Here is a 20,009-nt window from a genome sequence, read left to right on the forward strand (position 1 = left end):
ATAGAAAATAATGATATTTCTTCCACATCAGAATCTGTGGACTGAGATTCACACCTCTGCAAGCATGGGTCTGTCATGAGTGTTGGAAATTTGTACGTGAAGTGCCCAGCCGAGTGCTTTGTTCAGAGTAGAATTTCAATAAATTATAGTGATTTATTTTGTAGGCAATATGCTTAGTAGTCAAGAGTCCAGGCTCTGGAGTTAGAAAGATCTAGGTTAAGGTCCCTGGCCTATCACTTACTGACTGGGTGACCTAGAGTAGGACATTAGTGATCTGAGCTCTAGAATTTTTGTCTGTGTAGTGGGACTAGGTGTATTTACCTGATCAGGTTAAAGGAGGTGAGGTGAAGGGGTAAAGCCCATAGCAATCGTGGCAAGCAGGAGATGATAAATGGCAACTATTCTAATTATTTTTATAGCATTTAATTCATGTAGGGGGTCAAGAGAGTGTCCAGGAGGTAGATAAACAGCAAGACCACAGTGATAAAATTTTAGCCAAAAATGAAAAGGTTAGGAAAACAGAATGGTCTGGATCAGTGGTTCCCAAATCTGACTGAGGGTTGGAATCAGAGTCAGTCCTCGAGCTCAGGAAGAGGGGAGCCACAGGCCCGTCCCAAGAACAGTGAATGGGCACTTCTAGGGCTGGGGCCCAGACAACCTGCATTTTAAACAAGTCCTCCGGATTATTCCTGGTCACCCACAGTTTTGAGAACCATTGCCTCAGGGTGACGCTTGAATGATCTGTTGGGGCACAAGAGGAAAATGATAGGTCTTTCAGATTTCTCTTACACTACCTGCTAGAGGCTGAATGTTTGTGTCCCCCCAAAATTCATAGGTTGAAACCTAGCCCCCAAGGCGATGGTAGATGGAGGTGGAGCCTTTGGGAGGTGATTAGGTCACGAGGCCAGAGCCCATGAATGGGACTAGTGCCCATATGAAAGGAACCCCAAACAGATCCCTCGCCCCTTCCTCCCTGTGAGGTTACAATGAGAATATGGCCATCTCTGAGTTCCTCGTCAGACACCAACTCTGCAGGTGCCTTGATCTTGGACTTCCAGCCCCCAGAACTGTGCGAGATACATTTTATAAGCCACCCAGTCTATGCTATGCTCTTATAGCAGCCCAAACAGACTGACACCACCTTAGAAAATTTTGTTTATGTATATATAATGTTTATAATATACTTACACTATAACATTTGTATATAGTACTATGTAATATATTAATGCTATATAACTTATAAGCAGATAAATATACCCATATATTTTGGGGGAGAATTCAAAAATTTTTTCAAACTGATAAAGGTGCTTCACTAAAAATGGGTGAAATTACAGACCAATATCACTGATGAGCATAGATGCAAAAATCCTCACCAAAATATTAGCAAATAGAATCCAACAGCACATAAAAAAGATTAACATCATGACCAAGTGGGGTTCATCCCAGGGACACAAGGGTGGTTCAACATACGCAAATCAATCAATGTGATACATCACATCAACAAGAGAAAGGACAAAAACCACATGATCATCTCAATAGATGCAGAAAAAGCATTTGATAAAATTCAACACCCATTTACGATAAAAACTCTCACCGAAGTGGGTATAGAGGGAACATGTCTCAACATAATTAAAAAAATGGGTGAAGACTGCTGTAGAGGGACACGGTGGCCCCTGAGCCTCAGGGACTTGACTGGGGTCAGGGGATCTCATCAAAGCACTGGAGCAGTCAGCAGATCCATTAGTGGGATCGAGTCATCTCCACACTCCAGAAAGCTCAGCAGCTACTGCAGGACCCTTCACTTCCCATGAACATGACCCTTGGCGCCTCCAGCTAAGTTATCCACGTTGCCCACAGTGGTAGAGCCCAGGGCTCGCTCTTGTCTGCAATCCTCAATCCAAAATTATAATGGTCTCAGCGGTTGGGGGGGGGTATTGCTCAGTGATAGAGTGCATGCTTAGTACACGTGAGATCCTGGGTTCAAATCCCCAGTACCTCCACTAGAAAAAACAAAACTTAAAGGTCTTATAACCAGATCCCTAAGAATTGCCCAGTTCATGCTCTCTTTTAATTTGAAAAGCTTCTTGAAGAAATAGAGATTTCAAGAGGCTGGGCTTTGATGACCTGGATGTAACCTTTTCTTTTAGTGTAATGGTGATAAGAAAGTTAATCAGGAGAAAAAATATTTTATAGAGATAAAGAGAGCAAGTCCCAGAAGGGAGAAGCCAGGAGATCAAGGTGACATTTTGTGGTGAGAGAAACAGGGTTTTATATTCTCAAATCAGCTTTTCTTGCTTTCCTCATCAGACACCGGGGATAGCTGAGAATGGCAGGCTCTTGGTGGAGTTCCAAGGAAAGGGCAGTGGAAACAGTAAGTTTTCGATTGCTGCTATTATGTCTCTCATTTTACAGTTGGGATTTAAGAGATGAAGAACTAGGGAAAAACTGTATTTTACCAGGAAAAACCTGAGGTAGGGGAAATCAGGGCCACCTGAGTCCAGGGTGTGATTTCTTAACCACTTAATCTCTGGCTTTTCTCAGGACTGCACTGAGCTTTCTTTCCTACACCTCAACCCCACTCCACTCCCTACAAGAAATCTGTGAAGTGTGCAGGGTCAAGTCCTTGGAACATAACTCTCCTCTCCTACACCTGATTGGAGCCAGGCTGCTACCAGAAAAATGAACAATCTTTTATTGGGTCACAGATCGATCTGTGTGGACATTCTTGTACCATGTGGGATTACAGTAAAAACAAGTCCGGACACTTCTTTGAATTGGCTTGGAACATGGCCTTACTGGAAAGGGGGTTGGCCTGAGGCCTAACCTTTTCCTTATCTGTTACTTTTTATTTTTTTTTGAAGACAAGTAAACACATGAAAGGTGAAAACAAGATTGTGGATGACGTTAAAACTGTGAAAGAATGAAGTGTTTCAAGCATTTCAAGCAGATATGTATTCGTCCAAGATCATCATGCCTGCATTGACTAACCTTTGCAGAGTGACCTCGGCATGGGCTCTGCCTCTGACTAGTTGTGTGACCTCCTGCAAATAATGTAACTTCTCTTTGTGCGGGTTTTCTCATCTGTAAACAGAAGTGTGAGGGTGAAATGGTTATTATATGGAATGTGTTTGTAACAACTATTGGCACATTCAGAGTCATTTGGTTTTTGTAACAAATGAAATAAAAATTACTTCTTCCATTTTACAGGTGAGAAAACTGAGACTCTGAGATTCCTTGTGTAAGGCTATGTAATCTCTGTAGACTGGATCTGAGGACTTCAAGGTCCCTCTAAACTGATACTCACTCACTCCCAAAATCTGAAGTGAAGAGCTAGGGAACAAAGAACTGAGGTCTCCTTCTACACTTAATTCTGTTTTCAGCTCTATGCTGGCCCATTTTTTCTCCCTATCAGAATTTCAGCTGCTGTTTTGTGGAACAGTGAAACAAACAAACAAAACACAAAAACCAGAGCTGTCTTTTTTTGGTGACTGGATACTCTGGAACCAACAATGCATTTTATGATGTTAATAGTTCCAGTAGAATGGAAAACCGTTTGTCTCTGTTTGCATTATGCTTGTAAAGCAAAGGGAGGTAAAGATTTAACTTGGTTTTGAATAGCCAGATAAAGACCATTGCTGCCTCCTTAAAGTCTGACAAGGACTTTCCCCTCTGTGGGAAAGAGGGTGGGCATAGAATGGACTCTGTGCCTACATCCTCCAGCTGCTTCAGGTGCTGCCTGGGCTTATTGAGAGGTGATCATGCTCAGCTCCTCGGGGAGACCAACCAAGATATGAACTGAATTGGCTCATTGCAGCAAACCAAGGGCACAGCTGGGGAAGGCAGGCCATTGGCACAGCAGCTCTCTTTCTCTGGATCCCAGTGCTTCCAACTATGGGGCAGCCAGGGGCACAGTCCTCATTCTCGCTATCAGGCAGGACTAGGGCATCGCTCAGATCGAAGCGGCCCAAGCCTCCCTGCAGCAGTTGGTGCTTGCTCCAAAACACCCAGTCATCTCCTAAAAGCCTTCTGAGGTTAGCCAGTGAAGTCCTTGGCTAAAGAAATCAGTTCCCAGTGATCTGCTTCGAGTGCTGCTAGTGACTCATTATTTTTCACAGGGTATCTTGTTGTCATGGTTAGTCATCGAGTCCTAGGTAGGCCCAGAAGTCAGGGGTTAACAGTTCAGGGGCCAACTCCCATAGATCTCACTGAAGCCTCGGGAACAATCCCATGATGATGCATGTATGATTATTTCCTTTATGCACAGAGGGAAACCGAAGCTCAGAGAGGTTACTGAGTCATTCAAATCCACACTCCAGTAAGTGGTGGAATGAAATCTGAACCATGTTTGTCTGAATTCAAAGCACACACAACAAAAATTAGTCCTGCCAAGTGCGGTAGGAATTGGCCACGAGAATGGATCTAAGGTTAAAAAAAAATGGAGTTGTGTTGTGCTCCGGAACTGCTGATGAAGGTGTAGACCAGGTGTTTATTGTTATTACTTTAAAAACAAATGTTCTAGAGCCTTTCTCAGCTGTTTACTGGAGGTAGCCTGAAACAGCCCATGAAACACAGCAGAACATAGACGTAATGGAGACACTATGGTGGGATGGAATTACATAATTTATACATAGATTAACTTTCTCCAATCAACAGTGAAAAAGACCAGCCAAGATGAGGGGACAGGAGTCTTCACCCATGAATCTTTGGCATGGACAGAACAGAGTGTTTGGCAGGAAATTGTTAGGGCAAGACTGTGCTACAAAAGACCTGATTTACAGACCAGCAACAGTCATCCAGTTACTCTTAAAACCATTTGGGTTAGGTCACGCCGAAGGGTCCTGCAGAAGGCAACAATGAGGTGCTTTGACATGCTTTGATAGTTCTGTTAAGACATAATATTTTTTTCAAAAAGTAAAACCATAACTCTCATTCAGATATAAAACTGAATCTATGGTAAGTATTTTGTTTAATTCACTAATGAGGAAGCTGGTAAGGATGTTATAACCAATTCAAAGGAGAAGAAAAAAACCCCACAAACTTATGTGGATAAAGCGATGTTGAAATGAATGGGCAAATGGCAGGGAAGTGGCTGGAACTTGTACAGGAAAGCACAGAGGCTGCCTTTCACGTTGCTGTTAGTTATCTACAATGCACACAGTTGTAAAATGCCTCAAGGGCAGTGGACGCTAGAATCAGTTAACCCAGGAAGGTTGTGTGGTTTGTGGGGAGTGCGTGGTTTTCTATTGAAGCACAAAATTTCCATGTCATTCCTATTGTTAAGAAGTGATAAAGGAAGTATTCAGCTGCAGAACTTTAAGATAACAGGTTAAGGTTCCTTCCAAGGAAAGGCTGTCTCTTTTGGTATTTGTCTCTTGAGTGAGGGCTTTGTGACAGAGGACTGGATTTCCTTGCTGGCTTCTCCATTTTTTAGCGCCATTAGCAGGATAATTATTTAAAATCTTTGTACCTCAGTTTCTCCACTCTAAAATAGGGACAGTACTTTTTTTTTACTTCATAGGGTTTAGGGGAAGAATAAATGAGAATAATCCATGAACGGTGCTTAGCACAGTGCCCAGAACAATACCTGTTGGCTCTTCTTATTTGTATTGATTATAGTCTTTCATCGAGCTTTTTATTTCTCCTACCCTTACATGTTCCTTCCCTTTCTCTTTTTCTGCTCATTTAACTGACTATTTATAACAAAGAATGGAACTATTTATAGTGTTTTTAAGAAAAAGTGTAGAGAGGGTCTATCCTTTCTGGTCTTGATTTTGAAAGAAACTGTATAAGTTGTTATGCATTCCTTTGTATTAAAAAATAAAAAGCCCACTCTCCAGGGGGAGGGTATAGCTCAGTGGTAGAGCACATGGTTAGCATGCATGAAGTCCTGGGTTCAATCCCCAGTACTGCTGTTAAAAAATAAATTAAATAAAATAATTTTTAAAAGCACTCTCCAAAAAAAATTTTTTTTGCTATCTTGTTTTTTGAGTGATTCCCATCACCCTGAATTTAAACTGAAAAAATGTGGCTCCTTTTCTCAGGTCAGTGGCAGAGAAAATGGACTCTAATATGAGAAAGGCCCTCAGAGAGGGGGTCCTTCCAGGAGAGCTGGGGACAGGACCCACCGCCTGGAGAGGTGACTCTCAGGAGTCAGGACTAGGAACTCACTGGTGAGTCTATCCCTGGTCTGAGTCCTCAGACCCCAGGGGTCATGTCCAAGGGCCGAGAGTCTGTGCCCTGGGGGCCAGTGTGTACCAGGCACCAGAGAAAATTGACCAAACAGCTCTTTCCAGAGTAGTTGGTGCAAACCTACCTTTGGGAAGTTTATTTTTTTCCCTTTGGGTAGGGTGGAGAGAGGATCTCTTGAACTACAAAAAGGAATTCCTGGATGTTTCCAGGTCAAGATACCTGCATGGATTTGACCCTGTTGTCACCAAAAGCCCATTAACAATTCCCATGAAGTAAAAATAGAATCTGAGTAATAAAATGAAATCTAATCTTTTTTTTTCTTTTCCATTGTACTTAGACTAGTTTCACTTCCTCATAGGGTGCCTCGTGCAGAGGCCTCACACGCAGTTCCTGATGTGAAACTGCTGCACCTGTCACCTGGGCTCGCGAGCCTCGTGCAGAAGCCCCGCGCACGACGCCGCAGTTCAAGCTGGCACGCGGGCCGTGTGCAGACGCTGCGCGGGGCGCTGCGGTCTGGCGCGGGGAGGGGGGGGGGCTCGCACCTGCGCCTGCGCCGTGAGACCCGCGCCCCTCCTCGCGGTCGCCAGCCCTGTGAGGCGGCCCCGCTGCGGGCCTGCCGGGGGAGCGTGGACTCTAGACTGTGAACTCGCAGGTCTCCATTTCTCTAACCAAAGAAGAAAGGTTTCCTTGGCTTCTGAGCCAAACTCAGTCTCATTCTCTCGAGCGGCCCCGGGAAGGGAGACCCGTGTCGGGGCCCCGCTTTCAGTTCTCACGCCTTGAGGAAGTGCCAGATTGTTCAGGTGAGGCGCCCTCTCCTTTCCTTAGCAGCCTGCGTGTTGCAGGGGAGAAGGCACTGGAGCAAGCGCTGGCTCTGCATGAGCCGGGCTGGGGAAGGAGGGTTACCTCTAGGCAAAGTTCAGGGAAAGGAGAAGGGAAATCTTGCTGCGTCTAGGCTTCCTTTAAATTTATGGCCACTGGAGTGATACTGTGGAAAGTGCCATTTTTCACTCCACAATTCCACTCCTATCACCTAATCTGACTGTCAGGCTGAGCTGGGTTGGGGTAGGGGGTACTCTGGAGAGCGAACCATGCTTTCCATGCCTTAGGAAATGGCGACGATTAGATCTCAGAGGTCAGCCGGTGTGTAATTGGGATCTTGGGGCTGGGAGAACACAGTCAGATTTACACAGGGTTTCTTGCCTCTAGGGACTCTTTCTTTTTGCTATCATATCATCTCTGGAGCAAAACTGCTTGTTTTAACTCTTGGTAGAAAAGTAACTTCCCTTGTCCATTTTTCACATGCAATGTATAAACGAGGAAGGAAATGGTAGACTGTTAGTACATGTTGCAGTAGCCACTTTGGGCCACACTTGGTGCCATGGAAAGTGACGTGGATTTGAGGGTAGAAGATCTGGGTTTGAGTCCACTTCTGCCTTGGGTAAGTTGTGATGTTTCTACAGTGGGGATAGTGAAACCTGTGATTCTGACCTCACAAGGTCATGAGAATGAAGGATAAGGATGGTAAATGGCCAAACATCCTTAAGCAATAAAAGGACCCATGTGAATTAGAGACTCCAGGCTGGGGTATCAAGGGGGTGAGTGTATTTGTGGGACATAAAGATGTTAGGTGATTTGGGGACCCAAGCCATTTTGCTTCCTGACCTCAGAGCAGGACATCCCTCATCATCACAGGGTCCCGGGGTGGCCATCAGCCACCAGCAGAGGGAAAGGTGTGGCTCCTAGCAGGTCGGGACTCTCCTAGAAGCGCAGAAGGAGTGCTGAGGTGCCCACCTTAAGTGGTTATGAGTGTTGGGGAGGAAGAAACTTTCCTCTATCCTCTGAGGTTCTTCTGGCTGGTCTAAGAAATAAATTGACATGAGACAGATGGAAAAGCAAGTGTTTGGTAAACAAAGGTTTACTGGGCCACACAGAGACAGTGGGACACAGAGTAGACTCTGATCTCCAGGCCCATCACAATTAGCCCATATTCTTTGCAGAGATCTCTGGTGACAGCACTGTTCTGGAAACTGGCCCTCTATATAAATTCTTTTAGGCAGTTATGGGGGATCAAAATTTCTTCCTGAGTCTTTTGGGCTTTGTTTTCAGCTCGAAATAATCTGCATACCCAAGAGACATTTTGGGGTGGCAAATTTTGCTCCCCTGCATGGACTTCGGCAAGGAAGCCAGTATGTGTACAGGCTACCTAGGAAAAATCATTCCTGCAGGCTTGGGAGGTTGGGGTCAAGGACAGCTGAGATCTGGTGGCCTGAGGGCTACTGCAGTGAGGAAATTCCTGAGGACCTCACCCTTACTCCCTGGCAGATAAAGCCTGGGATGTTCAATTATAAACAATGTAAGGAATTTTACAGTGAAGCTTATTTTAGGCATCTCTTTGATCCTTTTTGCTGGCCCCTCCTGTCTTCACTGCCCCCACCTTTGACTGAGTTCAGAGCCCTAGAACTGCCTTCAAAATCCTCCAATCCCCAGAGAAATCTCTGCTTGGGTCTGTTTTCTCCCTGAAGACCCACAAGGAGAGAGCTCTGGGTATATGGATGAAATCCTCCAAACTGTGTGAGCGGACAGAAAAGAGAAGATGTCAAAGGAATGAGCCCTGAGAGTTGCAACATTTAGAAGTCAGGAGGATGCAGAGGGACCTTTCTGCTTTTGCCAAACAATTTCTTAAGAATAAATTCTTAGTGGTAACATTTCTGGCTAAAGGGTGGGAACCATACAGCTATAAATAAATGTATGAGTCAATTTCTGGGCAATTTCACCATCATTGGATATTAGCATTCAATTTTTTGGGGGGGGGTTCTTTTTGAATATGTAAATTGTCATCTTCAGACTGCTTTCATTTACATTTCTTTGATTTCTAGTGAGAATGAACATTTCCCCACTGTTTGTCTCCTGTTTTTCACTTATGGGAATGGTCCTGTCTTTTACCTATGTATCTTTTGGAATCTTGACTTTTATTTAACATATTTGAATTAGCTATTTTTGATATATTTTAATTCTTTGTAATGTTTGATAGAAATATTTCCCCTCTTTAAAAAAATCTTTAGTAGTGTTTTTTGTTTGTTTGTTTGTTTGTTTTTTTATGGTGCAATCATTTAAATAGCCTCAAAGCTGAGAAAGTTAAAATTCCCCCAGAGCAGTGATTAACACTTTTTTTTCCAATTTTCTGCAAGTTCTTCCATAATTAGATTTTATAGTCAAATCTTTAATCAACCAAAGCTTACTTTGGTAAATGCTTTATTTTTAATAACTTTTTCTATTATAAAATCAATAAATGTGTATTATTGAAAAATAAGAACATTGCAAAGAGGATCCATAACTCCACCATGCAGAGATAAGCACTGCTGACGTTCCCATACGGATTCCTCCAAACTATTTTCCTGTTTATGTGTTTATTTTTTAAAAAGCAACTGTAAACATACTGTACAAACTTTTTAATAGCTTGTCTTAACAACATATTAATGACATATTTCAGTGGCAATAGATTCTCTTTTAAAATATTGTTTGAAACAGCTGTGACATATTGCATTCTATAGATGTAGCGTTGTTGGCTTAATCCTCTATTGTTTTTTATTATCTCTCATGTGTCTAAGATACTGCTATTATTAACAATGCTGGTATAAACATACTTGAGCATAAATCTTGATCCCCATTTCTGATCACTTCCTTTGCTTAAGTTTCTTAAAGTGGAATTGCTGAGGCAAAGGTTATAAATATATGTACATAACGTTTTTTGCCTTTTCACGTATACTGCTATGTTAAGTAAACGTATCATTTTAAGTCCTCATCAACAGTGAATGTGTGTGCTCACCCTCCCACCCTATCTTCCTTCTTGTTAATATTAACTATTAACATTTCTAAAATTTGATGCTCAATTGATAAGCCAAAATGGTATGTGTATATTTTAATTTTTTTTTTACTAGTGAGTTAAAGTTGAATTTATCATCACCTCCGTTTTTATTGGCTATTTTCTCTCTTTATGAATTACCTGAAAATGATGTTTATGTATTTTATATAGTAGTTTATATGTTTTTATATATTTTTAAAATTTGGATGCTCATTAAAATTTTTTAATAGTTTCAAACACAATATAATGAATATTTGTGAATAACACCTTGCTACCCAGATCCATCAGATCCTAATATTTTGCTGTATATGTTTCCTATTTTTGTTAAGAAATAGAATAATTGTGTACCTGTGTACCTGTTCTCATTTTGTTTTCTCCTCTTCAGAGGCAACTCCATCCTGACTTGGTGCCTAGGATTCTCATCTACGTTTGTATACGTTTGCAACATAGGTATGTGGCTATAAATATATAGCATTATTTTATATGTTTACAAATTATTAGGCTTACTTGCAGCTTGTTTTTTCACTCAGTCTTATATTTTTGAGATTTATCTCTTGATAAAACTGCTCTAAATAGTCCCAATATATGGGTATATCACAAATTGTTTATCCTGTTGATGGATATTTGTCTGGTTTACTTTTTTTGTGTTTGGTTTTTACTTTTACAAACCATGTTACAATGGACTTGCATTTTCCACAAGTGAGCTTCTAGAGTTTACTCCTAGAAGTGAAATTGCTGGGTTGTGAGATATGTATCTCTTCGGTGTTGCTAGATACTAGAATAAATACTGGCAATTTATTCTCCAAAATAGTTACACTAATGAACACACCATCAACAAAATGTGAGTGCTTCTCTAATTTTTCCACATTATCACCAGCACGTGATAGTGTAAGATTATTTCATTCTCACCAGTTTGAAGGAAGTAAAATGGAATCTCGTTTTAATTTTCGTCTTTCTGATTACCGGTAAGGTTGAACATCTTTTTATATGTGCCATTGGTCATTCAGATTTTCTCTGCTGTACAATGCTTGTTCCTATCTTTTGCCCATCTTTCTAGTAGTTCATTAGTGTTTTTCAGTAAAAAAAAGTCTTCTAGTTTGCATTGTCTTTTGACATTGCTTATGACTCTTTTGTTGAACACAATTAAAAATTTTCACATAGTCAGATTCATCAGTCTTTTCCTTCAGAAACATCCTGTAGGGGAGGTATAATTTTACTTTTATCCTGTTAGGAGTTTTTGGCAGGACCTGAGAATTAAACTGACACAAGACAGACTAACAAAAGAAAAGCAAATCAATTTATCTAAGTGTTACATGACAGGCGAGCCCTCACAAGGAAATAAAGACCTAAATAAATGGTGAAACTTAACATGCTTTTATACTGGGTTGAACAAAGAGAGGCCACTGTGGAAAAGTAACTATATTATGCAGAGAGACTAAAGGAAGATAAAAATTATTTTAACAAGGTCTGTTGGTACAGAATTCTCTCTTCTTTGATTCCCCATTGAAAATTGTTTCTTTTCTCCTGATACTGAGAGGGCATATTCCACATGGGAATTTTTATCTGCTGTGTTAGGGAGAAAAGGGGTGATTAGAATGCCCTTCAAGCATCTGCTGTTTTTCGAGTGCCCGTAACTCAAAACAATCCTTATACCAAGGTGGCATATTTTGGGATAGTGTATATGGCCACCCTCCAGTCCTTAGTGTCTTCATTTCTTCAATTTTTCTTTTAAATATCACCCCGCACCCCAAAAGCAATTCTTCTATGAAAGGTGTTCTGTGATTTGTAGCACTCTTTCACATTCCTAGAGTTTACCTTTTTGGGTCACCCTGTGCTCTTGTTATAGCTGTGTTCCGTGAGCTCAATTAAAAATGATTTTTCTGCCTCTGCTCATTGGGCCTGACGTGGTGAGTTGCCTGGTAAAAGTTAGCAGACAGATGATTTGTACAAGCTATCCCTGCCTTTCATGCCCTCAGTAGACAATGCTAATTGACCTGTATTAATTTCTTTATTCATATACCCATTATTCATTTATTCACTTATCTAACAACTATTTTTGGAAAAGCTGCTATGCGCCTGAGTCTGCTCCTAGTTTTTTCAGACCCGTTGTATTGGAATTGGCACGTGTGCATATTCACCATCCTAGGACTGTGTGTTTATGTGTGTGTACGTGTGATACTTTTCACAAATCTGAGGATGAGGATGATGTTTATCTCATAATGAATTGGGATCAGGTCTTGTTTCTCTGTGCTTTGAAACGGACTGTAACATGGAAAAATCTGTTTCTTGAAGTCATAGAAATATTATTCAGTAAATTTGTTTAATCGTATTTCTTTTGGTGGCTAAGGTATTTCTTTAGTAACTTTCTCAATTTCCTTCTCCATCATTTTCATGTCTTTAATATCTGATTTTGCTAATTTTATATTTTATATTGTCCATTTGGCTAAACATTTTGAATTGATTGTCATAAATTGTGCATGGCAGTCACTTATATTTTAAAATCATTTATAGCAATAGTTAAATAAATCACCAGTTTTATTTTTAATTTTGTTGATTTATACCTTTTATTTATTATATTTCCAGGGGTTTTAGTCTATCTTACACTCTTTTCAGAGAATGAGCATTTAAATATATTTATTATTTCTACCAATTTTCTGTTGCCTAGTTTATTTCTGTCCTTCATCTTCATTATTGTATTATTTATTGTATTTTCTCTTGTGTTGACATCTTCCTTTTATAAGATTTTAAATCCAATGCTTAGTTCATTTACTTCTAACATAAAAGCACATCTGCACCTTTGCCTCTGAGCCTTGGTTTGTCCACACCCCTGATAGGCGGTATTTTCAGTTTTATAATATTTTAAAAATTATTTTCATGTTCTTAATTTTCTACTTGATCCTGTTGTTGAGAATTTTTGTTGCTGTTGTTAGAAGTTGTCACCCATTTATTTGTTGTTATTGTAAATTTTTATTTGTGTATAATTTTAAACTTGCAGAAATATTAAAAGGCTAGTGTAAAAACCTTCTGTACATTCTTTACCCGGATTCACCATTTTTTATATTTTGTTTGTTTCTGTTTCCCCCTGATTGCTGTATCACTCATTTGCTCTCCATATAGAATTTTTTTCTGAACCATTTGAGAATAAGTTACTGATGTACATACATACCTGAATACTTCAATGTATATTTCCTGAGATAGTCATTTTTTTCCTTATAAAAATCAGAAAATTTTAACCATTAAAAAAAAGGAAAATTCTGTATTGATAGATATGATTTTCTAATTCTATTGTCCATATTCAAATTGCCAGTTATCCCAATATTATATTTTATATATACACTATATAGTACAGTTATAGTATATATTATATGTAGTATAAATTATATATAATAAATAGAAATTCATATACTCTATATTTAAATAAATTTATATAGTCTATATTTAAATTTATAATTAATTTCTATTTAAATTTATATTTTATTTATAATATATATTATATGTATTGTGTGTATATATATATAGAGAGAGAGAGAGAGAAAATGAAAGTATTCTAGAATTTACAGTAATGAAGATGACAGTGGCAACAAGTGAAACAGGCTGCATGTTTGCAGCAACTACTACCTACCTATAGGATACTCAGTATATTATGTTTATTTTCTTCTTGTTCTATATTCTGAAGAAGTGTTCATATTTATTTTTATATTCATTATTGTTTTATTGTGCACTCACTATATTTTCAGAGTAGAAAAATAAAGCAAGATAAAAATCACCTAAAATTTCAAAGCATAGAGATAATCATTGTTAGCACTTAAATGCATATTTTCTAGACTTGTGCTTTCAATCAGCAGAAAGTCTGGATTTTTTTCCTGGTTAAACAAAGTATGAGAATATTAAAAATATGATGTCATATTGTGTGATCTGTGGTTTTAGCCTTCAAGTCTTCATATCATATTATTTTACATACTTTATAGGTAATATTCATAACAACTTTTCAAAGTAGAGCACGTTTTTAGATGCAAAGCCCAAGGTTCAGAGAGGTTCAATAAACTGCCTAGGCCACACAGCAGTAAGAGATGAAGTTATAGTCCAAATAATGAACTGTCTGCCTCCAAAGCTATAGATTAGAACACTATTTTGCCCAAGCCTCCTTTCATTGTTTTTACTTATATCATTAACACTTAGTTTTATTGCGTTTTGGTGAGAAAATATATCTGTATAATTTGTATATAGACATATTTATTTATCTTGATTTATTTTTGGAGCCTTATTTGAGAGTCAGTATATATGCACCACTGCCCCATACACTGAAAAAAACATATAGTCTATGTTGTTATTGAGTTCAGTATGTCTACTGGTTCTAACATATTAATTTTATAATATTCATAACCTCCATGTTATTTTTCAGATGTGTATCTATTTTTGTCAGATCTTCAATGTCTTCTAAATGTTTGTCTGTTAATTTTCTTTAATTTGTAAGATTGTCTAAATTTTGTCTTAGTCTGATAGTGAATTAACACCTCCCATTACAATAGATTTTTATTTATTCTGTTTCTCTTTGCATTTATAATTTTGGTAATCCATGTCTTCACTGTGGGTTTAATATTTTTCACTGTAATCAGGAGCCTCCTAGCATCCTCCTTCCACTTTTTTGGCTTCAAAATCTACTTATAGGACTTTATTTTCTTTTTGTTGTGTGAGTTTCCTTGATAAGACTTTTTTTATTTTTAGCATTCTGCATCTTTTTGTTATGGATACCTATCTTTAAGCAACAAACATGTTGTTGGGTCTTCTAATTTAATCCAGTGTGGGAATTTGGTTTTCAAGAAATGAATGGCCTAGTTATATGGAGTCCACTGGGATGCAGATGATGGTACTGCTGTGAGGTGGGTTCTCAGCTATGAACTGAGGACTTTCTGCTACTTACTTAATGATTCTGTGACGAGGCCCAGGTACCTTAACTGTAAAATCGTGTTAATAAGAGTACCAACTTCACAGAGTTGTTATGAAGAGTAAATGAGGTCAAGAACACTCAGGAATAGAAGTATATTAAAGCATATTAAATTATTATATGTAGAATGTAATTGTACATATATGTACAATTATGTACATAAATGTAATTATCTGCTTTTATAGACATCATGCCTGGAAATAGCATTCAAAACAAGTTTCTTGGCAACAGCACATAAAGCAAGTTCTTAAGACAAAGATCTATGCCCAAAATGCGAGTAATCAGTTCCATCCTTTTCTCTAACCACGTCTCAGATTTCTCTCTCACATAATGCAAATGACTTACAATAAAATGGCTGAGAGGCAGTGGTCCAACGCCCCTTACATGTTCCCAGGTTTCAGTTCAACTCGTCCGTCTCTGCTTCTGGCTTCACTGTGGAGTTTCACAACTTGACTTAAATTCAGCCCTGTCAGGAATCACTGCCTTGCTTTCCACTTAGTTAAGTAAGTGTTTAGGCTGCACAGATAAGTTGTTTGCGCCCGTAACAGGTATTGGATCGGAGGCTTAGTTGGCCTGGCTCTTCTCATCAGGCCTGGAAAAACTGAAACTAAGAAAAACAAACCGAAGCAATGCTGGGTTTTCTACTTCCTGGATCATGTAACTTGCTCATCCAATGAAAGCCATCTGGTGGGCATCCAGACACAAGGACTGCTCCTCAGCCTGCGGTTCTCCTTCTAGCTGCCTTCCAGCCCCTGCCCAGCTGGGACCTCTGCATCTGTTACAGCTGCTAGGAACTGCAATCTAATTCTCACTCACGCCTGCTCCTAAGGACCAAAGAGGGACAGAGAGGAAAGCTAAGAAAGTCTGAGGTTTAAACTAGACCCCGTTTTTACTTTCCAAGATGGTCTTGGTATTTCTGGATCCAGGTAACCTTAAATCAGACAATGCTATATTACCAAACCAAGGAATAATTATCCTGGACTATTATAATCTGATAAACTCCAGGATAACATGATTTGTTTTTAGTTGCAGGAGCTTCAAATCTCTCATGGCTTCTGTTCGATCAGTCAGAGGGAGATACGAGTCCATTTCCTACCTAATACAACAGAGCAGTTTTCTTAAACTTCCCTGATAATAATAATCTCATCTCTTGTTAAACATGTTTCCAAGGCCCTCCCCGGAGATTCTGATTCAGTGTGTCTTGGATGGGGCCTCAGATTTGTGTTCTTAATGTGAGAAGAGCTTGGGAAGTATCAGAGTAGACTGAGGGAATAGTCTGTTTTTAGAATCAGCTCTGAGCTGAAATCCTGAGTCTTTCACATACCGGTTATATGGCCTAGCACAAAATGACTTAACCTTCCTTAACCTCACCTTAAAACAAGTGGAGATAAAAACATCTACCTCAGAGGGTTGTTTAGAGTATTAAAAGGACTAAAAACCCTTTATAGCATCCACTTTTCTGGGTGCTGCTAAATCATTTCTACTTGGGTTAATTTGAAGATTATCTGTGAGTTTACTTAGCACGACATAATAATTTTTGGTGTTTTTTTTTTTTAAACTTATCTTTTCCATTTATTCAGCAGATACTTGTAAAGCTTTTACTGTGTGCAAGAAACTGGGGTTCAGAACCCACTAAGCACCTCCCTGATGGTATGGTGTGTAAACACAGCCCACCCTACTCTTTACGAGACTGCCCAAATTTCTTGTGTGAGTGACTTCCCGTGGCAGTCTCCTAATTATTCAGGGGCTTTGTAAATTTAGGATGTCATGGCCTTATCCCTCCATTGTACTAGAAATTCAGTTTTCTTGAAACCAATCATATATATATATATATATTTTTTTTTCCATGTAGTTGAGACAATTTTCCCCCAGCTTTACCGAGATATTATTGATATATATAACACATGTAAGTTTAAGGTGTACAATGTGATGATTAGATTTATGTACACATGGTAAAATGATTACCACAATAAGATTAGTTGACATCCCTATTCCTTGACATAATTACATTTTTTGTGTGTGTCTGGTGATAACATTTGAGATCTACTTTCTTAAAAACTATCAAGTATATAACACAGTATTGTTAATTATAGTCACCACGCTGTGCATTAGGTCGACAGACCTCATTCATTCTTTCACTGGGACTTTGTACCCTTTGACCAACATCTAAAAATATGGGATGTTTCATGAATTTGCGTATCATTCTTGAGCAGGTGCCAGGCTAATCTTCTCTGTATCATTCCAGTTTTAGTAATACAGGCTGCCAAACCAAGCACCATGTACATATACTTTTTTCTTCAACAGAAAATATATGCTTAAATTATTCCATTTGACTTTTACACAGTATGTGTTCTAGGTGCTTTGCATTATGCAGTTTTCCCTTGCTGGCCAGAAGAGCATTTTTCCTTTTTTCCTCCCGTGCTAATAGCAAAAAAATCAAGTGGATTTCTGAGGGATATGCTTTTACTTTCTTTATATTTAGTCCTGCTTCAGAAAAATTTAAGACACCTTAAAAAGATACAAATAATGCAAGATGTTAAAAAGAAGATGTAGGTAGGGGAGGTAAGGATGGGAAGAATAAGGTGAATTAGTGATTAAGGTTATACATCAAATACATGTTGTACTGTCCTTTTCACTTCCCAGTCATGGGCTAGGTATTTGCCCTGAGCTCTCAAGCAGTCACTGTAAACTCTCTGCAGATAAAAGATGAAGGGGATGATCCTCACGCCAATTACTAGGATGATCGTCTTGGTAAGCCTTGCACACTGTTTTAACTTTCCCACTAGCCCAAGACTTTGTGTCCTAATCAACATTAGGGTCATGAAGGACCTACAGAAGGGTCATGAAGTTCCACAGAAAGCTATGTGCTCTCCAGTATTCCAGCCAAATACCAAATGGACCGGGGAATAAGGAAGCCTCCTGCTGAGTTGATGACAGCGAGGAGGACGAGCTGGGCTGAGGACCAGCCAGTCCCCTGGTCCAGAAGCCATAACCATGGCAACAGCAGTGATGGCAGCGCTACTTCTGCCAGCAGTGACGCCCTTAAGAAGCACCAGGAAAGAGAGGAGCCTGTCATCCTTTTGGGCTAGGCTCTGGGTGGGTGAAGTTTGTATACTCTTTATGCAGAATCACTGGGGAAAAAATAAACAGCCTCTTTTCACGTTAACCTTGCAAACCCAAATCTACAAAGTAAAGGCAAAATGTCCAGACACACAGCCCGGCTGAGGCCAGGTATGAGTTTCTTGTATAGGAAGCCTGTAGCCTGCCTCAGATTGGCCTTTTTTCCTCTTTACTTTCTAGTAACAGTGCCGCTCAGGACTTTCAACAAGAAAAGCCCAGAGGAGGATAGTTGCTTTTGAAGCCACCCCTCTTGTCTGCCTCATTCATTTCAAACAGAGGTTCTTCTCAAAGAGATGAAGGCCTGTGTACAAACAACAATGCCCACTGCATTCTCTTGCCATCAGCTGTGATGTGGTGGCTTTTGATTCTGCACAGAAGCTGCCTTGTTTCAGAAACTGATTGATGGTTCTTCTGAATGAAGGAGGCAGCAAGAACAAACGGGCAGGGCTCCTGGTAAGGCAAGGGCTTCTAGAGATGGGCTTGAAAGCGCTTGAAATAAAAGGTAAACACAAGCCTCCATGAAAGTAAAGCTTTCCGAAAGGCACTGAGCTGTTCCTGGTTGACAATTTGCAGGTCTTAAGGATTTTCCCGTGTTTGTGCAAACACACATAAGCTCCTTGGAGACATCTGAGTTGGGACTTCAGATTTTTTTGGTGGAGGGAAAAATAGAATTAAATCCAAATAGAAGTCAGTAAAACAGAGTAAACTAATTGAAAAAAAAAAAATAGGCGACCTGCATCAGATGTAAGGCAGTGAAACAGAAACCGATGCATCGAAAGAACTGTTAATAAGGCATCTCTGCAGAGGAGAGGGCATGTGATTTCTCTTTAGAAAGAGTGGAAAGGCCTGCAAAGGCTCGTTACTGACACCGTGGGCAGTGTTAGGACCTACTCTGTGTGAGCTTTGAGGGACAGGCTTCCTCCTTCCATAAACCTTTGTCTTTACCTCTAACAGATAGATACAAACCAGTTAAAAGTAGACATGAGAAATCTAGCCACATTAAATACTTTTATTGTTAAGAAACTCTGTCAAACTCCCTGTTGGTCAGCATTCTTCATGAGTCGGTGTCAGGGGCACAGTGCTGGCTGAGGAGCAGGTGGGGGTGGTGAAGGGGTGGTGAGGGTTGGGGGGAGTGGGGGAGGTTAAATGGAGCAGGAATCCTTGTCCTGGCCAGTGGTTCTTACACACCATGTTCTCATTAAAAAAAAAAAATCCCCTAGCTAGAAGTTATTCCACTGTATAACTAAATCAGGGTTAGCATCTGTTTCACAGAAAAATTTAATCAAACCAGCCAGTCCTGTTTGCTCACCCAGCAGCCATTCTGTCCTTCAGTTTTTTGCTCTCAGAGTCCCAGTTTTGATTGGGAGTCCTCCTGCCCTTATGGTGATTCAGGGAAGGGTGACCCTATCCTAAACTCCAAGAATAAATCCTGATTTTGTTTCTTTAATGGTGACTAAAGTAGGCAGAATTTTGGGATGGCTCTCATGCTCTTCACCCTCTGGTGTTACTCCTGTGGTCATGGTAAAAGGCAGAGTATCTGGGTGGGCTCAATCTACTGCAGGAGCCCTTTGAAAGCACAGAATTTTCTTCAGCTGCTGGTAGAAGGAAAAGTTGGAGAGACTGGAAGTACGAGAAGGATTCAGTGCACTGTTGCTGGTGTTGAGGATGGAGGGGGCCAGGTGTGAGGATGGAGAGCCACCTTTGGAGTTAAGAGTGATCCCTTGCCTGCCAGCTGACAAGGCCATGGAGACAGTTCTACAGCCGCAAGGAACTGAATTATGCCAACAATCTGAATGCATTAGAAGCAAATTCTTCCCCAGAACTCCAGATGAGTGCTCAGCCCAGGCAACACCTTGATTTTAGCCTTGTAAGTCCCTAAGCAGAGAACTCACT

At 39.9% G+C, this 20,009-nt stretch overlaps 1 protein-coding gene and 1 non-coding gene across 4 annotated transcripts in view; both read right to left on the bottom strand.

Moving 5' to 3' along the window:
• Nucleotides 1-15,630, bottom strand: part of LIPC (lipase C, hepatic type) — a 151,266-nt gene extending 135,636 nt beyond the window's left edge. Inside the window, exons 1-2 of one of the 3 annotated variants that reach the window (XM_032481089.1) lie at nt 15,342-15,629; nt 2,989-3,081 (exon numbers count right to left, since the gene is read on the bottom strand). In XM_032481089.1, coding sequence (XP_032336980.1) covers nt 2,989-3,081 — 93 coding nt within the window. In that variant the 5' untranslated portion in view covers nt 15,342-15,629. Of the gene's footprint in view, nt 1-2,988; nt 3,082-15,341 lie in introns of all 3 variants that reach the window. The other 2 variants (XM_032481091.1, XM_032481090.1) reach the window with 2 other exon arrangements.
• Nucleotides 15,631-17,164: 1,534 nt separating this feature from the next.
• On the bottom strand, nt 17,165-17,268 carry LOC116664633. Its single transcript, XR_004321151.1, has one exon. It is a non-coding gene; the product is annotated as a U6 spliceosomal RNA (small nuclear RNA).
• Nucleotides 17,269-20,009: the final 2,741 nt, after the last annotated feature.

The sequence above is a fragment of the Camelus ferus genome, chromosome 6, assembly GCF_009834535.1.
Source record: "Camelus ferus isolate YT-003-E chromosome 6, BCGSAC_Cfer_1.0, whole genome shotgun sequence".
Taxonomy (NCBI): Eukaryota; Metazoa; Chordata; class Mammalia; order Artiodactyla; family Camelidae; genus Camelus; species Camelus ferus.